Raw genomic sequence first — 21,928 nt, 5'->3', positions numbered from 1 at the left:
TAGCACTGTGTCATATATGGCAGATGTGAGCATTACCACAGCCAGAGAAAGCCAGCATTTGAAAGGGTTTCACACCAGCAACGCTGACAAATCAAGTGTTATGTCACAAGTAAAACAACAGTCCTGTTCAAATACCATGAACGTTTTCATCTTAGACCAGTGAAGTAATCCTAATGGCCTGGTCCAGACTGTAGATAACACAGCTGAGGCTAACCCATATCTTGAAGTATGATGGAAAGGCAACTTAAATGCTGGATCAGTTTACTGGGTAAAGGCATGTATTTTATGAGACATATTGAGTAATCGTTGCTGTCACAACAATTATTACTATCAAAGTTTGTATTTAAGTTTGTGGGGATCTGTAATGAATCAAATGCTATCAAATTGTCTCAAAGTCTTTGTTACATGTTTTGGAACAGAGGTTAAACTGGATAAGTGTGCAGTACACTGAGACATTGAGACCAAATATACATCTTATTATCTACATCTTAGCCAAATATTCTTGCAAATTAATATTAAAAATGCATACAGCTACATACACAGAGTGCTCTTCTTCCATACAGTATTCTTACATTAAACTGCTGAATATTTCCTGCTCTTTGTTTGTGATTATCATTACTGAAGCACATCAACATTCAGGCTACAACTGAATTCATCCCTATTTGCAAAGTTATTAAAGTGACTATGGAACTCATTGTTGTTTTTCATCTTAAAATTTGGGTTTTGAACAAAACAGGTCTAACCCAACAGTATTATGTCCTTACTTTGGAAATTCTTTCAATGCAGTGCTAAATGTGATCTTCGTGTGAAGTACAGAATAACACACTGTTTAATGAACTGCTGATCAAAAGGATAGCATTGCTGAACAGCATTCAAAACAACACCCCCTCATCCTGTCAATTTATGACAATGCACATGAACAACATGTGCAGTGACATAAAACTAATAAAAAGTGTTGCTAGTCAACAATGCAGCACTAAGATCTTGGCTGCCCAGCAAGCTCAATTATTATTATTCCCCGTCACCCCCCACATCTCTGCTAAGTGAGGAGGTAGAGTGCAGGTATGTTCCCCAAAGAGAATGTACAGTCATTAGCCAGAACCTTGACTGAGAACACCAAGCATTTGTTTTTTCACTCTCTCTGCTCTATGTTTTTGACTGATTAAATTCCCCAGGCATTGTTTGCTCAGTGGTGAAGTCTGTGAGCATTGATGCTGTGGATATACAGTGTGCTCATGACTCAGGCATGAAATAGGCCTATATTTAACACACACTTCATGTTTGATACCATGGTTGATATGTATGATTTATGCCATGGTATGAAAGGCTTACTTATGTTTTGCTTGACTTTTTTTTGAAGGTGCTAGACTGTCAGTGCTAATGGTGATGTAAGACAGGTGTTTATGTCATGACGTTAATGTGTAGAGCCAAGACATAGGTCAAATAAGCGGTAGAGTGCATAAAAAGTAAGTGGTTGTAAAGCATTAAAGCTGGAATCATGAACATATAGAAGCACTCTTGTGCAGTATGTTAACAAGGACTGCCATGCTTTGACTAGTCAGTACTTTGACATTGTCATATTTTATCAATATTTTAACACAGTATTTGTTTTTCAAATAACTTAACATGGATTAAATTAGTCTTTAGGGTTTGGAAACATAAAAAAAACCTTTCAGGGTGCTAACCAAAATTATTTGAACCATTCTCCTTTTGAATAAATGTTAAATAAAATAAAATAGACAAAACTGTTATGATTATTTTTAGTTATCCAAAACTTCATTGTGCACATTTGAGGTCATCTAGTGACTAGTGCCAAAAAATGCAATTATTTCTCACTTTTCATCATGTCCTCTTTTTTATGATTAGAATCACTACTGGCTCACCTCTGAACATGCATGACCTTTTCCTAGGGGATAACCTCTCAACAGAGATGACCTTTTCCTACTGGTGCCACTGGTTCCTGGAAGAGCGTGGCGTGATCTCACCGGCATTCTGCTGACTCCCCTTTCCATCCCTGCCCTGCTGCCTACTCCTCGTGAAGCATCAGCCTGACATTATTCTTTTATATTTGTCATCTTCAAGGGTGTGTATTGCAAAACATTTATGTCCTCTGAGGTGCAGAAACCTTTCTCTCATTGAATCACTTTAGAAAGTTGGCCTGACCTTTGTTCTCATTCTCATTTTGTGTTGGGAACTTCATCCATCAGTGCACGTGGGTGGCTGGTTTCAAAGTGGCCCTGTACTAATTGTTTCCCAAATTAGTTTTAAGCTAATTTTTTGGGCCACAGTAATTGCAAATTATGTCTTCAACCGTGTATTTGTTCACCTGTCACTGTAGACCTCAAATTCCTTGGAAAGTGTCAAAGCAAATAGAGGGATCTGCTAAAACCCCTCTAATAATATAAGAACCAATGATCCAGGACACTAATGCGACCACTAACAAATTGTGCAATCCCATTACAAAGATCTTTTTTATCATACTAAATAGATCATGCTTGCTTTTATGCACTGCTAGCTCCAGTACTATTTTTGACTGAAGCATTTATAAAAAACTAGCCATTTAAAGATTGTTCCTGGACTGTCCATATTCACTGAGATGTCTAACTGAACAAACCTACCAAAAAATTGAACGAGAGACATAGCGACTAATGATTTGGTCTAAGAGGTGGAGAAAATCTTCATATTTCAAACAATTAATAAATGTCTGGAAGAATGGACAGAAATGATTATTTTTTATTTCCAAAAAATGGTTTCCCTTGACAAATTAATAGAAGGTAAAAAGATAATACTGCACTGATGATGTAAGTGAAATTGTCTCCCATCCTTCAATGATACCCCTCTAATCAGTCCAACTTGAGGATCTAGAGCAGATGTTTCCTTTTCCCAGATTTTTTCACTTTCTCAAGCCTGCTTTTATGATATTTAATTAACTTACCTCTAGTTCCATACTGTACTTGCTTAGGATATTGTTATAGTTATATTATTGTTTTGACCCCCAGCATGTTCAGACTAATGAGTTATGAGAAGAGGGCTTATGATAGGTGGCATCATATGACATAACTCATCTGATGTAAGACTCCTTCATCTTGGTTTTAAGGCTGTCCCACAGCTGCTTTTGCTGTGTTTATCATAAAGATTGTAGTCTTCACGATGCGGCAGCAAAGCCGAAAACTTGGCTTTGTGACCTCTCTTAATGAGCACACTCCAATGTGAACTTTATTGCACCAGACTCTGGAAGTCCCAAACTGAGGCATTTTCAAATTGCATTTTGATAATTTTTGAATTCCAGATTACCCATTGCTAATAAATTCACAGAACATCACTCACCTCACATGAGGAACTATGTGAGGAGAACAGTATTCTGTAACACCTTGCTCTAAACTGACATTTGTTTTTACTGTGAGGTCTAAAATGTTTACCTCATAAAACTCACAACATGCTGCTGGTGCAGACCAAATAAATCAAATCATGCCTAATCCAGCTGTCATTTTTTATACTCTTTGGGGTTAATTTGCCCCCCAGAACACACGTGTAGTCTGTTCGGATTTTAATTCGGAACTATAGAAAATCTACACAATCTGTTTCAACTCCTCTACTGCTTTCCATGGAATGGGACCTAATTGGTCCAATCAGCACAATCATGCAGCAATATAATTATGTTTGACTTATAGCATTAAAATTTCCAGTGTCACCCTGATGATTATTGGTCACTAATAAATTCCATTTATCTAACAAATTATGTGTTTTGCATTTATGCACCTGATGAAAGCAATTTGAATTTGGCCAGTGCTACCCTGGTAATGAAGTGGATCCAGGTGAAACAATGCAAAGCAGAAGATAACGGATGTTAGGGCTGATTCCAATAGATTGCATTGCCTTTGGTAAGCAAGCAGTCTGTTTATCAGTGTTTGTAATAGTTAGCTAATTCACTTGTATATCACCTATTTCCACAGGATGCCCCAACACTAGCTCATCCATGTGGGCTGACTTTCACAGACACATTTTCACAAATTGATCATATACACCATCTAATTTAAAGAGGTCCTAAGACCCAATATCGATATCCCTTTTAAATCCAAATCACTACCTTAGCCTTGTTGAATGGTCCAAGAGTCTCTGGGAGTTGAAACAGGCAGGCAGGGCCTTATATAGGCAGCAGACATTAGGTAAACGCAAGGTAGACGTTAGGTAAACTAAAAATTGGCACTTTTCAGTCAGCAGTTTTATGCATAACTGTGATATGCCTCTCTGAGCTGGCAAACAGAGAACAGTGCTGGACACACAACAGCAGAGTTTGTAAGTGTGTGTGTTTAAGAGTGAGGGAATCTGGGGGGGCACAAGGGTTTGACAGTGTCCAGGAATGAGAGCTGGAATATAGATATATGACATGCAATGATATCGGAGTACACAGATCGCAACAGCCCTCGCTGAGTATTTATAACCTTTTTTTTGCAGACATTTAGGTAGGAGGATCAGAGGATACAATTAAATTCTTAAACATACATCAAATGAATAATAAATATAATTGTTACCATCTTCCAGATGGTAAACATGTGCTCTGACCACCAGACCAAAGAGCCAGCAGACAGAACACGCACTTGACTTCCTGAGTGACAGTTTCCTCACACTGCTATCTCATTCAGAGTGCACACTCCTGCACTTCACACATTCCATGTGTACCTCACACATCATCCAGGGTCATACCCCAGCCCCTCACCAGGGGATCACTCTGGGCTTCACACCATCCCCTCACAGTAGGGGAGGTTCCTTTAACCATAGGCACACTCCTGATGACTTCACAATACCATCTGATACCATTTGTTTCAAAGGCTGAGGGCAACAACTACAACCAGTCTAAAACCCAGATCTTCCAGGTGGTAAACATGTGCTCTGACCATCAGACCAAAGAACCAGCTTTCTGTCTCCATCTCAATAATATGCTATACTCTAATAACAATTGTATCTACACAGAGGTCCAGTTCCTCAACATTTCCAAAACTTTTTTCTCAGACTTACTCAGAACACACTGGCTGCAGCTTATCTGCCTGGGAGAGAAATGTATATCTCTGCTGTGCAGCTCCTTTTACATGCTGTTTTTATTCCCTGGTTATTTCATCACATAACTATGCTACTCCATCAAACTGTACATGTAAAAATGTTTTCAGCCATGTTTCTAGCAAGGCAATAAAAAAGTCCAATTACGGTATTTCAGGGTTAAGGGATTACAGTGTTGTTCAACCCAAAGCTTTATTAAAAGACCTTAGACAATGGCTGAAGCGGTCCAGTAAATGGCCGATGAATAACTGTCTTAACCTAACAGTTATCACCAAGACAAGAGTCTATTGGAAGCTTATTTTAAAAACATCTGGTTTTGGATATGAGTGTATGATCATTTGTGATGGTGAAATCTTTTTTAATTGGCTCTATAGCCAATAGGCTATTTGCCAATAGGCTATTTGCTATGTGCAAATTTTCTAACACAGAAACCAACAAACAAAAAAATAGTCAATGTGTTGATTGTGCAGATTCAAAATATAAAAGCAGTTTTGTTTAAGGTGCAATTGCACAAGCTGCTAAGATTCTCGACCCCCCCCCCCCCCCCCAAAAAAAAAGAGAAATTCAGATTCTGCTTAAAGCACATTGTTGTCTGATGAGCACAGTAATAGTGCAAATAAGGTATGCTGATGTTTTCCATCTGTCTGAAGGGCTGACAAGAGATGGCTTGTTTGAGCACAAAGTAAGAACTATGTGATTTAAAAATAAATAAATAAATTGTTTTTTACACTGTTATGGTACTAGTTTCTGTTTATTCCTGAAGTATATTAGGCTTAGGATGCATACATATAAAACATGCATAATATAAAGTTTCCCAATGACTTATCTTTTGTGTAATCAGGTGTTTATGTGAGAAATACTCAGACAGCCACACACTCACACACATATTTAAGGTATACATGTTCTTACATTCAAGTTCAGAATATGACTATCAGTGAGGTGATGACCTAATCTTTATTCTTGCCAAAACCTAAAACTTGTACTCTTGTGCAGACGTTTTGGCAAAGGGCTTGCAGCCCAAACAAGGAGAGCTAGACAATCAAAATCTAAAACCTAACTAAAGGAGGGAAGAATGCGGTTCCTTTCCAGGAAACCCCCTTGGAGTCTTTGCAAAGCTGGCAGTGATACCAGAGTGAAAACCTCAATTTGAAAAATACATTGAATGGAACTGATTTTAATCCCTGTACATTGCAGTACACTTACAATAGAACAACTGCTAAAGAATCAGCCTTCATTTATGAAATTTCCAAGACTTCTTTTGTATGTATTAGGCCCCTGACTAAAAGTACAAATTTATTAAGGACACCTGACACAAAATACCTCATATAACAATCTTGTAAGCAAAAAGTGTTTGTGTTGTTTTATCCAGGTTTACCTCAAATCTGTGTGCTCAACATCAGTAATCTATTAGACTGAAAGTTACACTCACTATTTATCTATTACTGATATGACTTCATGTGTTTCTCAGACACTTTGGAAACAAGTGAGATTACTGGAATCCTGCCAAAGTCACTTGGGTTGATAAAAGATGAGTTACCAATATTGTGTAGCTATCAGTATACCTTGTATGTGGCTGTATTACAAGTAAAAAAAAGCAAATGTAAACTAGCCTTATCTAAACTGTTTTGGTTTTTTTTCTAAAGCAACAGAGAGAAGAGAAATGGAATGCTCTTGGAAACAAGTGAGAATATCTGGCAGACAGGGCACTTTCTTTTGGTGGGGTAAAATGCTGCCTTCTTCATTTTTCTTTCTCTTTCTCTCACACCCTCTCTCTCTTTCCCCCTCTTTCTTTTCCTCTGTCTTCATCTCTCTCTCTCTCTCTCTCTCTCTCTCTCTCTCTCTCTCTCTCTCTCTCTCTCTCTCTCTCTCCCCAGGACAAGCTGTTTTGGGCACCTAGAAGGCGGGGTAAGGAAAAAAGTGTAAAAACACAGACTTAGGTCTTGTAATTACTTAGTGGTCCATGTCCTTATGTTTGTCCAAACCACCCCCTATGTCCCACATCTCCCTCCCCCGATTTCCCTCCTTTTTCAAGACATGGGTGTGTACAGTGATGAGCTGTTTGGGGATAAAACCCCCAGGTTTGTAGTGGAATGGGCTATTATAGAGCAGGATGGCAAGGGGGATGGCTGTGCTGCTCTTATTTGGATTTGTCCTTTTGGTTCTGTGTAGACCCTCACTTCAAGGAGGTAAGACATGTCCTGCTCCACAGTGGCAGTGTCATCACTCACAGTGTACTGGCAATGACTACTCCAATAAAAGGCTTTTGGTAGTTTACATTATAAAAATTGCATCTACAGTAATATCAGGCTGTGCATGTTTTTTTTACTCCTTAATTTAATCTCAGATGTCAGACATAAGTGCTTGAGGTAAGATAATACTTTTGGTGGCAAAATGTTATTGCAATATAATTTAATTAGTGGACTTTTCTGCAGAGGAATATGGTTTTTTAATAAGCCTAGATAATTAAAGAAATTAAAAAGTAAGATGTTTCCCTCCACAACTATATAAATACTATATATATATATATAATATTTAGTGGTGAATGTATTTTTCTTCCATTTGGTCAGTCTCTGTAATATCGTAAAATTAGGACTAACCGTTAATTAGTTTTTCTGTTGGGTATTTATAGCACAGGGTTTGGACCAAGGTTGTGCTATTACATTTACATTTACATTTACAGTTACAGCATTTAGCAGATGCTTTTATCCAGGGTAATTTACAAAAGTGCTTTGTTGTCTCCATAAAAGTAATCCTTATGCTAGTGCATTAAACACGAGTCTAAAGATGAACTTAGACCAAGCTAGTAAAATACACAGGAGATATTTTTCAGTTCATATATGTGATTTAGTATGATTAATGATTAACCAAGTGCCACTGAAGTGCCAGTGGATTATTTAAATGTCTTTTGAAGAGGTGAGTGTTCAGTCTGCAAAGACCCACGGGACTCTGCTGTATAGAGAAGTTCATTCCACCACATGGGTACAAGTACAAAAAAGACAATGGGGATGCTGGTTCAAGACATTCAAGATGAGCTGTACTTGAGACACAAAGAATGTGAGATTCAGTGCGGGTGAGACTATTTATTTCATGTAGGAAGGGGAAGGTCCATTTTTGGCTTAGTAGGAAAGCATCAGGGCTTTTAAATCTGATGCAGGAAACTACATGAAACTAGTGCAGGGAGCATATGGAACATGGAAGCAGTGGAGTGATGTGCAATAAAATCATTAATATCAAATCCATTTGTGATGACATCTATTTATTTACCAGTTTTTTAATGTTGTTGTCTAATTAATGCACTTCTATCAACTATTATAAATGTTCCTAACATTCTAAGTGCACAAAACTGATATTGCATCTGTGTTGTTTGCATTCTGTGAGCCTGAATTTTAAGAAATGTAATATTTTCTGTGTGCTGCATTCATCTAAATAGGTTTTTTTAAAATTATGTATGTTTTATTGATGATTTGTAGCTCATTTATTTATGCATGGAGTTGTGGAGCATTCACAGTAATTAGCCAATTAATATTTCTCATTTGTGATATATCACACATTAAAGTTTACAAAGAGAAAACCAAAACAAAACATTGTTTATACATATGATGAGATATCCAGCTAATCTACATATATTAAGGAAGAACTCTAAGATGAAAGTATCACCATAGTCCAGCATTCCGTGTAGAGTTTAGCCTTCTGAAAACCCTGCATGAGTGCAGTAGCTGTTAGATATAGCCAGGAATTGAACTTTGTAGAAAGAGGAACAGGATTTGGTGGACACTTCTTTACTCAGTGTCTAGTGACAACCTATGTGATAAGTCTCATGGGCTCATATACTGTAACTGGGAAGACTTGCCTTTCCCAAGGCTGTTGAGATTGTGGTAAATAAGCAAGGTAACCTATAATGTAGGTTACTCTTTTACTGGATGATCTGTATTAAAAATGACCTTTTGTATTAATAAGCTATTTAAATCTGTATGTTGGTATTACCTATAAGATTTACATGTGGAAGTTCTGGTGTATTATACAAAGCTGGCCATTTATGTACATTTATACATTGTGTTAGACTCATTTACATTTATCTGACACTTTTATCCAAAGCGACTTACAGTTATGACTGAGTACAGCTTGAGCAATTGAGGGTTAAGGGCCATGCTCAGGGGCCCAACAGTGGCAGTGGTGGGGCTTGAACCAGAAACCTTTCAATTACAAGTCAAGTACTTGATCCCAAAATTTTACCAAGCAATTCTGTCCCTATGAATGGCTGTTGTCTTCATATTAAAGGAGTCTTCATACCAGCTGCAGGAGGAGGAGCTGGAGCTGGACTAGGTGCCGGTATTGCACCTGCAGCTGGACAAGGTGCTGGAGTTGGTCCAGCTGGAGTTGGTCTTGGTGCTGGAATTGTTCCTGGAACAGGACTTGGTTTAGGAGGGATTGGTCCTGGACTAGGAACGAGGCCAGGAGTTGGCACTGGACCTGGTGCAGGTTGATATCTCATATAAAAGAAATAGATGATGTTGCATTTATTGTCTTGAATCCTCAGCATAATTCTATTTCTTATTTTCTTAAATTAACTGATTTAAGGATGTTTGGAACAATGAATTTTAATTGTTATCCATGTTCATTGTGCCTCAAGGTTAAAATTATTCTGTGTTCTAGGTCCTGGTGGAGTGTGGACTGGACTTGGTACTGCAGGCAGTGGGCCAGGAGTTGCAACTGGAGCATATGACCCTGGTTTTGGTACAGGAGGATTTGGTCCTGGTGGTTATGGTGTAGGCCTTGGAGCAGGTAGACCATTAACTGGAGGTCTTGGGACTGGTGGTCTAGGTGTTGGTACTGGAGGGTTCAGAGAAGGTTGGTGGAAATTCATATACTATCATATATTTTTAAAAACTTATTTTAGTAAACATCTTTTAAATTTTTGATGTGTGTTTGATAGAAGCTTGTCAACATTACATTTTTTCTGGAACTCATTTTATCCATTTCTACAGGCTCTTATGTAAAACCCCCCAAATCAGGTTTGTAACAAATACAAATTTTTTTCTCTTGTTTATCAACTTATCATGATAATATTAAGGTTCAGAGATGATGTTGGCTTAATCAGCAACTACCTGTACTACATTGTCACTCAATTAACACTTAACATTATATTGCAGGATATGGTGGGTTTGGACCTAGTGGTGTGGGTACAAGCCCTGGATCTGCAGGAGTTGGTCCAGGGGGTACTGCACTTGGACCAGGAAGTATTACTCCTCAGGGCATTGGTCCAGGAGGTGTTAGTCCAGGAGGCATTGGTATTGGAGGAACAGGTGCTGGAGGCATTGGTCCTGGAGGAATTGGACCTGGAGGCATTGGTCCCATTAGACTTGGACCTGGAGGCATAGCTATTGATCCCAGTACTGGAGGTCTCGGAGCAGGTAAGACTGCTTTATAAGACTTATGATTACAATTAAACAGCCAATGAAATCTGCATGCTCTGCTTGATCCACTACCTTCAATATTGAGGGTAAATGACATTTTAAGCAGAGAAAGGATATTCTTGATGTCTTGTATGAAACTGGAAGAAGATTAAGGGCTGAATTAATTTCTTTTAATACTAAATCAGAAAAGAAGTAAATCAGACATTATTCCCAATCGTAAATGGAGAGTAAAACCTGTCTTCATCTATAGCAGCAACACATCTTTCTTGGACATAGGATTATTTGTTATAGGTGTGTACGATCATAAACATTATCAATAGCTTTTAGAATGAGATTACATAGTGGCAGTAATGTCACATCCATTATTTTCTTTCTATATGTTTATTGTTGCTCATCAAGATTTCATCTTCTAAATCTTTGATTTTTTTTTATCCAGGAGCTGCTGTTAAGCCTCCTAAAACAGGTGAGATATCTAATACAAAACAATTAAATGGATGGCTTCATAGGAAATTGCAATATTGTTAACATGAATTCCATGATTATACTTTAGACATCTATTGTTGTTGTTTTTTTCTTACCAGGATATAGAGGCAGGGGTATGGGCTTAGGTGCTAGTGGATTAGTCCCTAGTGTTGGAGGGCCTGGCACTCTTGGGGCAGGAGGATTGGGTTCTGGTGGACTTGTTCCAGGAGGAGTGAGTCCCAGTGGTCTTGTTCCAGGAGGAATGAGTCCTGGTCTTGGGGCTAGTGGATTTGGAAGAGGTTAGAAATGCTGATTTTCTAGACATCAAAGACAAAATTACATTTTCTGTAAAATAAATCTCATTGTTATTGCAATTTAGTACTTTTAATACTTTATTTCAGTCTGAAATGCATATGCATGCCTATACATATAACTGGAGTGAATGTACAATGTTTGTGAATTGTAAGTCAAAATAAAAGATTGGCTTTATGACATGTGTAAATATCTGAACAATCATGGCTATAATGCATATTTCCTGTCCTAAAATATATTTATTTGAATTTTCAAAAGCTTAAATGATCAATATTTATTGAATTCCAATTACAAGTTACAAAGTAGCAATACATTCTAAGGAGTACAGGTATGAATGAGATTGCTCAATTGATGATGGGAAACAACTTTAATGTTTGGTCTGAAAGATAGTGGACATATTTTAATAAACAGCTGACCAAATTGGTCACAGCTGAAGTCATGATAATTTAAATTGAAACAGTCTAGCATGGCTTTAAGGTTTTTCAATGTTCACCCTTACAGTTATAGTTTTACTATCAATATTGCATACCTTAATAGCAATTTCATTACTACATACTTGCTGAACTTTTTTAGGTGTTGGTGGAAAACCTCCAAAACCTCCAGGTTGGTAGATGTATTATGTTTTCATTTCAGAGCATAATACATTACTGAAAGAGAGAATAAAAACTTAAATGAAAATTAATAACTTTTGTCTGCATGTGCTTGATTTGCTTCTGTAGGTGGTTATAGTGGCTTAGGTGGTCTTAGCCCAGGTGGAATTGTTCCAGGTGGAGCTGTCCAAGGATTTAGACCAGGAGTTGGCCTAGGAGGTCCTGGTTTAGGAGGGGCTGGTCCAGGAGGAATTGGCCTAGGAGGGGTTAGTCCAGGAGGAGTTGGTCCAGGAGGAATAGGCTTAGGAGGACTTGGTCCAGGAGGAATTGGCCTAGGAGGGGTTGGTCCAGGAGGAGTTGGTCCAGGAGGAATAGGCTTAGGAGGGCTTGGTCCAGGAGGAATTGGCCTAGGAGGGGTTGGTCCAGGAGGAGTTGGTCCAGGAGGAATAGGCTTAGGAGGACTTGGTCCAGGAGGAATTGGCCTAAGAGGGGTTGGTCCAGGAGGGCTTAGTCCAGGAGGAATAGGCTTAGGAGGACTTGGTCCAGGAGGAATTGGCCTGGGAGGGGCTGGTCCAGGAGGTCTTGGTCTAGGCTTTGGCCCCAGAGGAGTGGGAGGAGGTAAGGGATTTTTACATTTTAGACAAAAATAATGAATAGAGATTGTCTAACTGAGCATCCATCCTGGCAAATTTTGCCTAAATAAAGCAATGTGGCAAGCAAATGTGAATTGTAAAATACATGTTTGATTTTATTTGATTTTTGATTTAATTTTATTAGACCATTTCATATTTTACACAAGCAATATCCATATTCACATATCATGAGGTGTCTATTATAAAGCAGAAACAGTCCAGGATAACACAAAAAAGTCCAAAGACTTATTTATATTTTTTTCCATGTTTATCCTTCCACAGGAGCTGGTGCTAAACCCAGAAAATATGGTGAGATTATATTCCCAGAAAAAAAAAAAAACATGATCATTTTGTTCATCACATATGTTGCACTTTGAGTGGTATAGGTAATATAGGTTTTGTTAATCCAATGGTAAGTTGGGTTATGTGGAAATAATCATGATTTCATTATTGCATATCTATTTTTAAGTGAATTATACTTGTTAATTTCAGGTGTTTATGGGGGCAGCCCTGGAGGTGTTTACTCTGGAGTTGGACAGAAACCACCAAAAGCAGGTAGTGATATCAAATTTAGACAAGGGTCGTTGTTTTATTTTTGTTTGATTGATTGGTTAGTTGTTTGGTTTTTGTGCTTGACTGCTTAAACATAAGTGCTTTTATGCTTAATAATAAGTTTACTGTAAAGTGAAGTTGCATGGTGTTCTGTTTGACAGTTGAATGCAGTGGGGTTTGGGTAGTGGGGAATGTTAGTGGTCTGTCAAGAAGGCAAATGTTTCAGTTGCAGTGTATAGCTCATGTGTATTGTAAACAGCAAATAAAACACAATAAAATGAATCCACTTTAGGACCTGGAGGAACAACTCTTGGTGGAGCTGGATTTGTTCCTGGTGGTTCAGGGGTTGGCTCTGGTGGAGTAGGAGTTGTTCCTGGTGGCAAAAGTGTCAGTCCTGGAGCTGCTGGAGTTGGTTATGGTGTCACTGGAGTTGGTGCAGGTGGTTCTGGAATCATGCCTGCTGGAGCTGGAGTCGGCCCAGCTGGAGCTGGAGTCGGCCCAGGTGGAGTTGGAGTTGGTTTAGGTGGTGCTGGAGTCGGCCAAGGTGGAGCTGGAGTCGGTCCGGTTGGAGTTGGAGTCGGACCGGGTGGAGCTGGAGTCGGTCCGGGTGGAGTTGGAGTCGGTCCAGGTGGAGCTGCATTTGTTCCTGCAGGAGGTAGCTTTCAAAAAAAAGGTTTTTGTGCTATTTTCTTGTGAAATAAATGAAGAAATGTGTTTACTGAATTTCTTATTGGCCCTTTAGCACCTGTTCTACCACAGTCTGGATTGCCTGGTACTGGAACAAGCACTGGGCGTAAAATCGGCAAGATCGGAAAGGCACCAGTGCCAGGTAACATAGTTATGTAGATGCTTCATTTAGCATCACAGTTTATAAGTGCACAGATATGCTTGTTGTTTCATTAATGTTTCATTATCTTACTTAATTAGGTATTGGTATCCCTGGGCTGCACCAGGGTGGTATTGTCCCTGGACAAGGTGGGTACATTGTTAAAATTCTTAATGACATTTCACAGATTTAACAATAGTTTACAGATACTTAGATTTTTCTTATGCAGGTTTTGGTGGCCTAGGAGTACTACCAGGTGTAGCTACGGGATCTCAGACAGGTGGTCAAGGTGCACTTGGGGCCAGTGGTGAGTACTACCACCAATGTATATGAAATGCTCTCCAAAAACAGAATAAAATGTGATGTCTTTTCTTTTGAATATTTTTAAACAGGTGGTCAGGGAGGCTTTGTTCGACAGCAGTTACCAGGGGTATTTCGTGGATACCCACTCATTTTACCAAAGTCTGGAGGTAGTAAAATAACAAAAGTAGCAAATATTTAGCATTACGCTGCAGTCTTGATAATACCTGCCTATTAAAATATCCATGTATCTTCTCTGAAGTAAAAATCTGGAGTTGAGCCACAGCTGCTGTTACAATCCAAAGTGTGAAAAAGGCATATCAATTTGGTTGCTTTTCTTTTTTTGTCACAGAAATTATCTGTGGGAATGTTGGCTGGTTTAACATCAGTATCTTAACATTTTGAAACCTTATTTGTCATATGCTGCTGATGCCTCCTTGGAAAAAGAAAGATGCCCTTTTAGAACTGTTTGTGTCACACACAGTAAAATAGACTCAATGTATTGAACTTTATATATCTGGAACTTTATATAAATAAATTTTGTCTGGTTTTCTTTTTTTATTATTATTTCTTTTTACAACTCCAGGATCTGGCTCAGCTAAGTCTCAAGCTAAAATAGCTAAATATGGTAAGTGAAGAACCGAAAGAGTGAGGAAAGAATACATCTCTTATTATGCCTCAGTGGTGTTTCTAGAGTTGTTCATTTTCCCAACAGGAGCTGGTGGAATACCTGGTGTTGGAGGTGCACTTGGTGTAGGCAGTATACCTGGAGTTGCTAGTGTACCCGGAACAGTGGGTGTTCCTGGTGTTGGTGCTGTACCAGGAGCACGTGGTGTTCCTGGTGTTGGTCCTGTACCAGGAGCAGGTGGCATTCCTGGTGTTGGAGCTGTACCTGGAGCAGGTGGTATTCCTAGTGTGGGTGCTGTACCTGGAGCAGGTAGCATTCCAGGTGTTGGTGCTGTACCTGGAGTAGGTGGAATACCTGGAATTGGAAGCATACCTAGTGTTGGAGGTGTACCCGGAGGGAGTGGCTTGTATCCTGGTGCTGGTGGTGTCTATCCTGGAGGTAAATTAAGGGTGTAGTTTGCTACATGTTAGTAGCAGACTGATAAAAGTCTTTACCATTTGAAAAAAAACCAGGATAAACTAAGTCCCTGATGTCAGATGTCCCACTTTTACTCCCACTAGGAGCAGGAGCCAAAGCACTGAAGTATGGTAAGGAAAATAAAATGTTTCAGTATAGTTTCATCTTCTTTCTGCACTCTTCCTCTTGAATGATTCTACCCATACCTCACCTCTTCCAAGCCTGTGTATCAAAAATCTCTTATTCTATCTTTCATGTGATAAATACATATACAGCTCTTAAAATTTCTGCTGTTACAGCAATCTCCAACAATTATCTTATAGTAAATTTAGGCCAATCTGAAGTCATCCTTTCCCAGCAAATTTGGTGAAAAGTGTGGTTTGCACACGGGCACAAGTTTTTCTGTCTGAACATAAGATCAATTAACCCTTCCAATCTCTTTCCCAATTGTTTTTTAAAGTGTCATTAGTGACCTTCTTTCAGATGATAGTGGTGTGCTTAACATTATTTTCTTGACATTAGTACTGCTTTTCATACAGTGAAACAATTTTCCATCCTGTCTCTCCACAGTTGGCATTGCTGACAAAGCCATTGCTTGGCTCACATTATATCTCACAAACCTCTCACCCAGATAGCAAATATCTTAAAGGACTGAATGAATGCTATCTTTATCAGAGTATACCGAATTGAGTTTTTTTCTACTTTTTACATTTGAACCTACACATATGCTTCAAGCACACCAGTTCCACATCAGTTCACTCACTAAAATGTAATTTTTTTTTCATTTTGTTTGCCCTCTACCTAAGATGCCAGAGGCTAAAAATAGTTTTACTTAAAATTACTTTACCCAAATCTTTACTTATTACTATAGCTTCTGTTTCATTGGTCTCATAGCTAAAAACCCATGTAAATTAGTGTCTTCATCCTCACAGACATCAACCCTCAAGGTACAGTCAGGTTCTCAAGCATCAGACAGCTGATGATAAGTGGATGGCAGGTCATTCAGTGCCATGATTCCTAAACTCTGAAACTTTGTGCCCTTTTTCATAACTAAACTGCAAACTTTTCCCTTTACTTAGTACTATGTTCCACCTTCTACTGTTGTTCCACAGTAGTTCTGCTGTTATTATTATTATTATTATTATTATTATTATTATTATTATTATTAATAATAATAATAATAATAATAATGATAATAATGATAATAATAATGATAATAATAATAGGCTTCCTTCAATAATAATAATAATAATAATGAAGGTGATTTCAATGAGGCAGGAAGTTGTAGGGGGTTCCCCCTTCAATGCTCACTTACTTTCGAGCAGCAGACCTCTCAGTTCCCCACAGAGCAAGCAAAGGTCATCTCCCTTCTGAATGGTCAGGCTCTGGCATGGGCCACCCTGGTCTGGGAGCACCAAACTGTTGTATGTTCTACTGGGGCAGAGTTCACTGTTGCCCTCAAGCGGACTTTTGACCAGCCAGTCACTGGAGGGAAGACAGCCTCCCGTCTCCTTAATATACGTCAAAGGAAAAGACCGGTGGCTGATTATGCCAATGAATTTCACACTATGGCGGCCGAGAGTGGATGGAACCCCACAGCACTGATGGCTGCTTTCCACCAGGGCCTCAGTGAGGACCTTAAAGATGCACTGGTCCACCGAGATACTCCTGCCTCTCTCGATGACCTGATCGATCTGGTGTTGTGACTTGACAATCGCGTATGGGAGAGGCGCAGAGCACGGAGACCAGAGATCATTGGAGGCTCTTGCAGAGCTCCATGCACCCTTAGCCCTGTTCGTGTGCCTGACAAGCAGGGGGAATCCAGACCCCAGCCAATGGAACTCGATCACACCCGCCTTTCCCGACGTGACGCTCGGGTGCAGGAAGGGAGGTGTCTGTACTGTGGAAGCTTGGGTCATCTCCGCCCAGCGTGTCCTGAGCTCCGGGGAAAAGACAACGTCTGTCAGGGGAGGGAGGACCTCTTGGATCATCTCCGCCCAGCTTGTCCTGAGCTCCGGGGAAAAGACAACGTCCATCAGGGGAGGGAGGACCTCTTGGATCAACTCTGCCCAGCTTGTCCTGAGCTCCGGGGAAAAGACAACGTCTGTCAGGGGAGGGAGGACCTCTTGGATCATCTCCGCCCAGCGTGTCCTGAGCTCCGGGGAAAAGACAACGTCTGTCAGGGGAGGGAGGACCTCTTGGATCATCTCCGCCCAGCTTGTCCTGAGCTCCGGGGAAAAGACAACGTCTGTCAGGGGAGGGAGGACCTCTTGGATCATCTCCGCCCAGCTTGTCCTGAGCTCCGGGGAAAAGACAACGTCTGTCAGGGGAGGGAGGACCTCTTGGATCATCTCCGCCCAGCTTGTCCTGAGTTCCAGGGAAAAGACAACGTCCGTCAGGGGAGGGAGGACCTCTGACGGACTCAACCAGTCCTCCCCGAGAGTTGTTCCTAAGTACCACAATTGCTTTGGGAATGTCTGAAATGTGTCTCCAGGCATTTGTGGACTCGGGAGTGGCGGGCAACTTTCTCGACGCTGGGTTAGCCAACAAGTTAGCCCTGTCGCTGGTCCCAATGGACGACCCTACCCATTACTGCCATTGATGGCCGGTCCCTTGAGTCAGGGGTTGTTAGCCATCAAACCCGTCCAGTCACATTGCGAGTCAGCCCACACACCGAACAGATTGTGCTGTTTATTATCCATACTCCCAACTTGCAAGTGATCTTGGGGCACCCCTGGCTTCAGCGACATAATCCTCATGTAGACTGGCTGAGCCGTTCGATGCTGTCTTGGGGCTCGACATGTCAAACCTCCTGCCTGCAGCCACCCAAGCCTCAGTCTGGAGCTGGTCATAATCCCAACAGTCCAGACCTGTCTTGAGTCCCCCAGGAATACTGGGACCTGAAGGAAGCCTTCATCAAACAGAAGGCCCAACTTTTGCCTCCCCACCGGCCATATGACACGGCCATAAACCTCTTCCTGGGCACCAGTCCCCCTAGAGGCTGCTTATTCTCCCTTTCGGGGCCCGAACATCAGGCAATGGATCAATAAATACAGGAGTCCTTGGCCCTAGGGTTCATCAGGCCATCTACTTCCCTGGCTGGTGTGGGGTTTTTCTTTGTCGGGAAGAAAGACGGCGAGCTACGACCCTGTATAGACTACCAGGGCCTTAACAAAATAACCATCAAGGACCGCTATCTATTGGCCTTCATGACCTCAGCATTTGAGACGCTGCAGCAGGCCTCCATTTTTACTAAACTGGACCTGAGCAGCACCTACAACTTAGTTAGAATCCGAAAGGGAGATGAGTGGAAGACGACCTTCATCACCCCCTCTGGGCACTACAAATATATAGTCATGCCATTTGAGTTGATGAACGCACCTGCCATCTTCCAACGGTACATCAACAAGGTCCTAAGGTAAGCCCTTGACAGATACATGTTCGTCTACTTGGACAACATTTTAATATACAGCCAAATGGTAGACAAACTTTACCCATGTTAGGCTGGTCCTCCAGTTTCTACTCGAGAACCATCTCTTCTACATGCTGGAGAAGCCCATATTCCATGCATGAACCATCTCCTTTTTGTGATTTGTCATCTCCCACAACAAGCTATGCATGGACCCCGCCAAGTTACGGGCTGTAGAGAACTGGCCTAGACCCATCTTGGTGCGTCTGGTCCAACGCTTCCTGGGCTTCACGAATTTTTACTGCAGGTTCGTTAGGAACTTTAACACGGTTGCAGCCCCACTGATTGCATTGACTAGGAAGGCATCTGGTCGGTTCTGCTGGTCCTTCAAACTCCAGCAGGCATTCGAGGAACTAAAGCGCTATCTAACCACTGCTCCTATTCTTCAGCTCCCTGATGCAGAGCTTCCATTTCTTGTTGAGGTAGACGCATCTGAGGTGGGTGTTGGTGCTGTTCTGTCCCAACGGTTAGGACATGACAAAAAAAACTACATCCCTGTGCCTACTTCTCTCAGCATCTGTCCCCTGCAGAAAGGAACTACGACATGGGCAACGGCGAATTACTGGCAGTGGAGCTTATGCTTGAGGAGTGGAGGCACTGGCTGGAGGGGGCAAAACACCCCTTCCTGGTCTGGATGGACCACAAGAACTTGGCCTACATACAGCAAGCCAAGCAACTTAATCCACACCAAGCCAGATGGGGACTGTTCTTTGCCCGGTTTGACATCACTTTATCATACCGGCTGAGCACTAAGAATGCTAAACCAGATGCCCTCTCCCACCAGTGGGAATCCTCGCTGCCTTCTGCTCCGCCCTTGACCGTTATCCCCAGGGCCCGCATCGGGGGGTTGAGAATGCAGTACGTCAGGCCCTCCTTGCTGAACCAGAGTGAACCGGGTGGAGGCCCTTCTGGGGCGGTTGTATGTACCCAAGGTGGTTAGAGCTCGGGTCATCAAGTGGGGACATGCATCCCCTTTTCAGTGCACCCAGGAGTAACACGGATGCTCGAGTTTCTCTGTCTGTGATTTTCGTGGCCCTGCATGGAACCCGATGTTCGAGTATTTGTGAACTCCTGTCGCACCTGCACTCAGTGCAAGGAACCTAGGACAAGGCCCACTGGTCTGTTGCACCCACTGGCTGTCCCTTTGTGCCCTTGGTCTCACCTGTCACTCGATTTTATCACAGGGCTGCCCCCATCAAGGGGCAACTGTGATTTTGGTGGTCGTGTACAGGTTCTCCAAGGCCAGCCGCTTCTCACTGCCAAAGCTGCCATCTGTGAAAGAGGCAGCTAAACTATTACTTACACAGGTTGTCCGTCTTCATGGGCTGCCTTGCGACATCGAGTCAGACCGTGGGCCTCAATTCACTAGCCGGTTCTGGGGGGCCTTTTGTTGGTTTTTGGGGGCAGAAACCAGCTTGTCCTCTGGCTTCCATTCCCAATCCAATGGCCAGACTGAGAGGGTTAACCAGGACTTAGAGCGCACCCTCTGCTGTCTGGCCTCTTCCTGTCCATCCTCTTGGTCTGAGCACCTATTATGGGCGGAGTTTGCCCACAACATCCTGTGGCACTCCTCCAATTTGGGTATGCTCCGCCGATGTTTCCTGACCAAGAGGTCAACGTGGCGTCTCTTGTTTTACCTGTTCTTAGATCTAACTGTTTTGCACATGGGCCCACCATCATGAAATGTGATAGTTCACCCAGTAAGCTGTTGGTGTCATCACCTATCTGACTTGGGTTTGAGCCCCATTATGGATTTGTTATCCTAACTGTGAATCAGAATTAAATGTAAGCAATTTAAGTTTATAATTACTCGTAAAAAGTGTTTAAAGTTATTACTTAATTTCAGTTTGCAAATGCTAATTGTCTTTCAGCCTCTGGAATTGGAACAGGTGGGTTCCCTGGTCTTGGAGCAGGTGGGCTCCCTAGTCTTGGAGCTGGTGGATTTCCTAGCTCTGGGATTGGTGGAATTGGAGCTGGAGGACTTCCTGGCTCTGGACTTGGAACTGAAAGTGGTGGGATTGGAGCAGGTCCTGGAGGTAGCTTTTTAAATAAATTGTTCACATTGTCAAACTATGTACTATAGTAGAAGATTTAAAAGTGTATAGTGGTCAATTATTTATTTCCATGTTTCAGGATATGCTGGAGCAAAAGCAAGGAAATATGGTAAAAGTCACTTTCACACTGTAGTTTAATTATTGCGCATATTAGTGATAAAATCATGTTCATTTTTGAGAGGTCTTTGTTGTCATATACCATTTAGGACATAGTACCTACTGAACCAACATGACATTTGTATTTTTAGTTTAAAATCAATCCACAAGTATCATTACAGAACATTACAAAGTTCATGTATTGTTGTTATTGTCATCTATAGGTCAACTTGGAGGTCCTCGTGGAGCATTAGGTGCTGGTGGAATTCCAGGAGCAGTACCTGGGGTGGGACATGGCATTGGCGGTCTTCCTGGCAGTGGGCTTGGAGCATCTGGCTTGCCTGGAGCTGGAGGAATAGGTGGTCTACGTGTTGGAGGACTTCCTGCTGGCGGTATCAGTTCATCTCATGTTATAAAAGTTATATAATTGACTTAGCTTTGGGATTATTTTGTGTTTATATCCTTACTACAGTCTTAGTAGTCACCAGATATATGTCCACTATCTATTCATATCTCTAATTAACAGGAACAACTATTTACAGTAGATAAAGTACAACTTGCATGTAGTATGGTATTTTATGGTCTTCTGAACAGAATACCAGAATCAACATTCAGAAGAGGGGTGGAATGCTATGTAGCAGTTAACTGCAATAAATGACAACAGGTTACTGAACTGTAAAAAGTGATTTGTTGTTAACATAATTGAACTTAAAATAAGTTAATGTTCTGTTGCTGTTACTTTAAGGCTCAGTGATTAGAGAAACAGAACTTGAATTCATGCTAACAAACTACAGAACAAGAAGGCCAAAAACAAAAACAGGAAAACACTAAAGACATAAGCAGGGCAAGAATACAAGAAACACAGACAAACTTAGTACATGATGGTCTAATATAGAATAGCACTTCTAACATCAAACAAAGTAACAGGATAACAACCAGTAACAAGAACCAAGGAACACGGGTGTAAATAGACAGAGTAATGAAGGGAAACTAGGAACAGCTGGGAACAATTTGTAATGCAAGGAGGCAGAGCAGGATATGGGGACGAGTCGTGTACAACACAATGACACGTTTATTGAAAC

At 41.2% G+C, this 21,928-nt stretch overlaps 1 protein-coding gene across 4 annotated transcripts in view; it reads left to right on the top strand.

Annotated features, from left to right (window-relative positions):
* Nucleotides 1–7,126: 7,126 nt before the first annotated feature.
* The window catches only part of elnb (elastin b), a 29,649-nt gene continuing 14,847 nt past the window's right edge, over nucleotides 7,127–21,928 (top strand). For 3 of the 4 annotated variants that reach the window (XM_027018303.2, XM_027018294.2, XM_027018285.2), the window contains exons 1-22: nucleotides 7,127–7,241; nucleotides 9,334–9,534; nucleotides 9,709–9,903; nucleotides 10,041–10,067; nucleotides 10,206–10,466; nucleotides 10,906–10,932; nucleotides 11,051–11,230; nucleotides 11,817–11,846; nucleotides 11,963–12,451; nucleotides 12,748–12,774; nucleotides 12,958–13,020; nucleotides 13,310–13,672; nucleotides 13,760–13,846; nucleotides 13,945–13,992; nucleotides 14,073–14,150; nucleotides 14,236–14,313; nucleotides 14,730–14,771; nucleotides 14,859–15,209; nucleotides 15,332–15,358; nucleotides 20,568–20,732; nucleotides 20,830–20,859; nucleotides 21,071–21,238. In XM_027018303.2, the coding sequence (XP_026874104.2) occupies nucleotides 7,166–7,241; nucleotides 9,334–9,534; nucleotides 9,709–9,903; nucleotides 10,041–10,067; nucleotides 10,206–10,466; nucleotides 10,906–10,932; nucleotides 11,051–11,230; nucleotides 11,817–11,846; nucleotides 11,963–12,451; nucleotides 12,748–12,774; nucleotides 12,958–13,020; nucleotides 13,310–13,672; nucleotides 13,760–13,846; nucleotides 13,945–13,992; nucleotides 14,073–14,150; nucleotides 14,236–14,313; nucleotides 14,730–14,771; nucleotides 14,859–15,209; nucleotides 15,332–15,358; nucleotides 20,568–20,732; nucleotides 20,830–20,859; nucleotides 21,071–21,238 (3,013 nt within the window). In that variant the 5' untranslated portion in view covers nucleotides 7,127–7,165. The remainder of the gene's footprint in view (nucleotides 7,242–9,333; nucleotides 9,535–9,708; nucleotides 9,904–10,040; nucleotides 10,068–10,205; nucleotides 10,467–10,905; nucleotides 10,933–11,050; nucleotides 11,231–11,816; nucleotides 11,847–11,962; nucleotides 12,452–12,747; nucleotides 12,775–12,957; nucleotides 13,021–13,309; nucleotides 13,673–13,759; nucleotides 13,847–13,944; nucleotides 13,993–14,072; nucleotides 14,151–14,235; nucleotides 14,314–14,729; nucleotides 14,772–14,858; nucleotides 15,210–15,331; nucleotides 15,359–20,567; nucleotides 20,733–20,829; nucleotides 20,860–21,070; nucleotides 21,239–21,928) is intronic. The other variant, XM_027018312.2, reaches the window with a different exon arrangement.

Source organism: Electrophorus electricus, chromosome 6 (assembly GCF_013358815.1).
Source record: "Electrophorus electricus isolate fEleEle1 chromosome 6, fEleEle1.pri, whole genome shotgun sequence".
Classification (NCBI taxonomy): domain Eukaryota; kingdom Metazoa; phylum Chordata; class Actinopteri; order Gymnotiformes; family Gymnotidae; genus Electrophorus; species Electrophorus electricus.
Note: the sequence above shows the minus strand (reverse complement) of the source record. Positions and strands in the feature narration are given on the sequence as shown.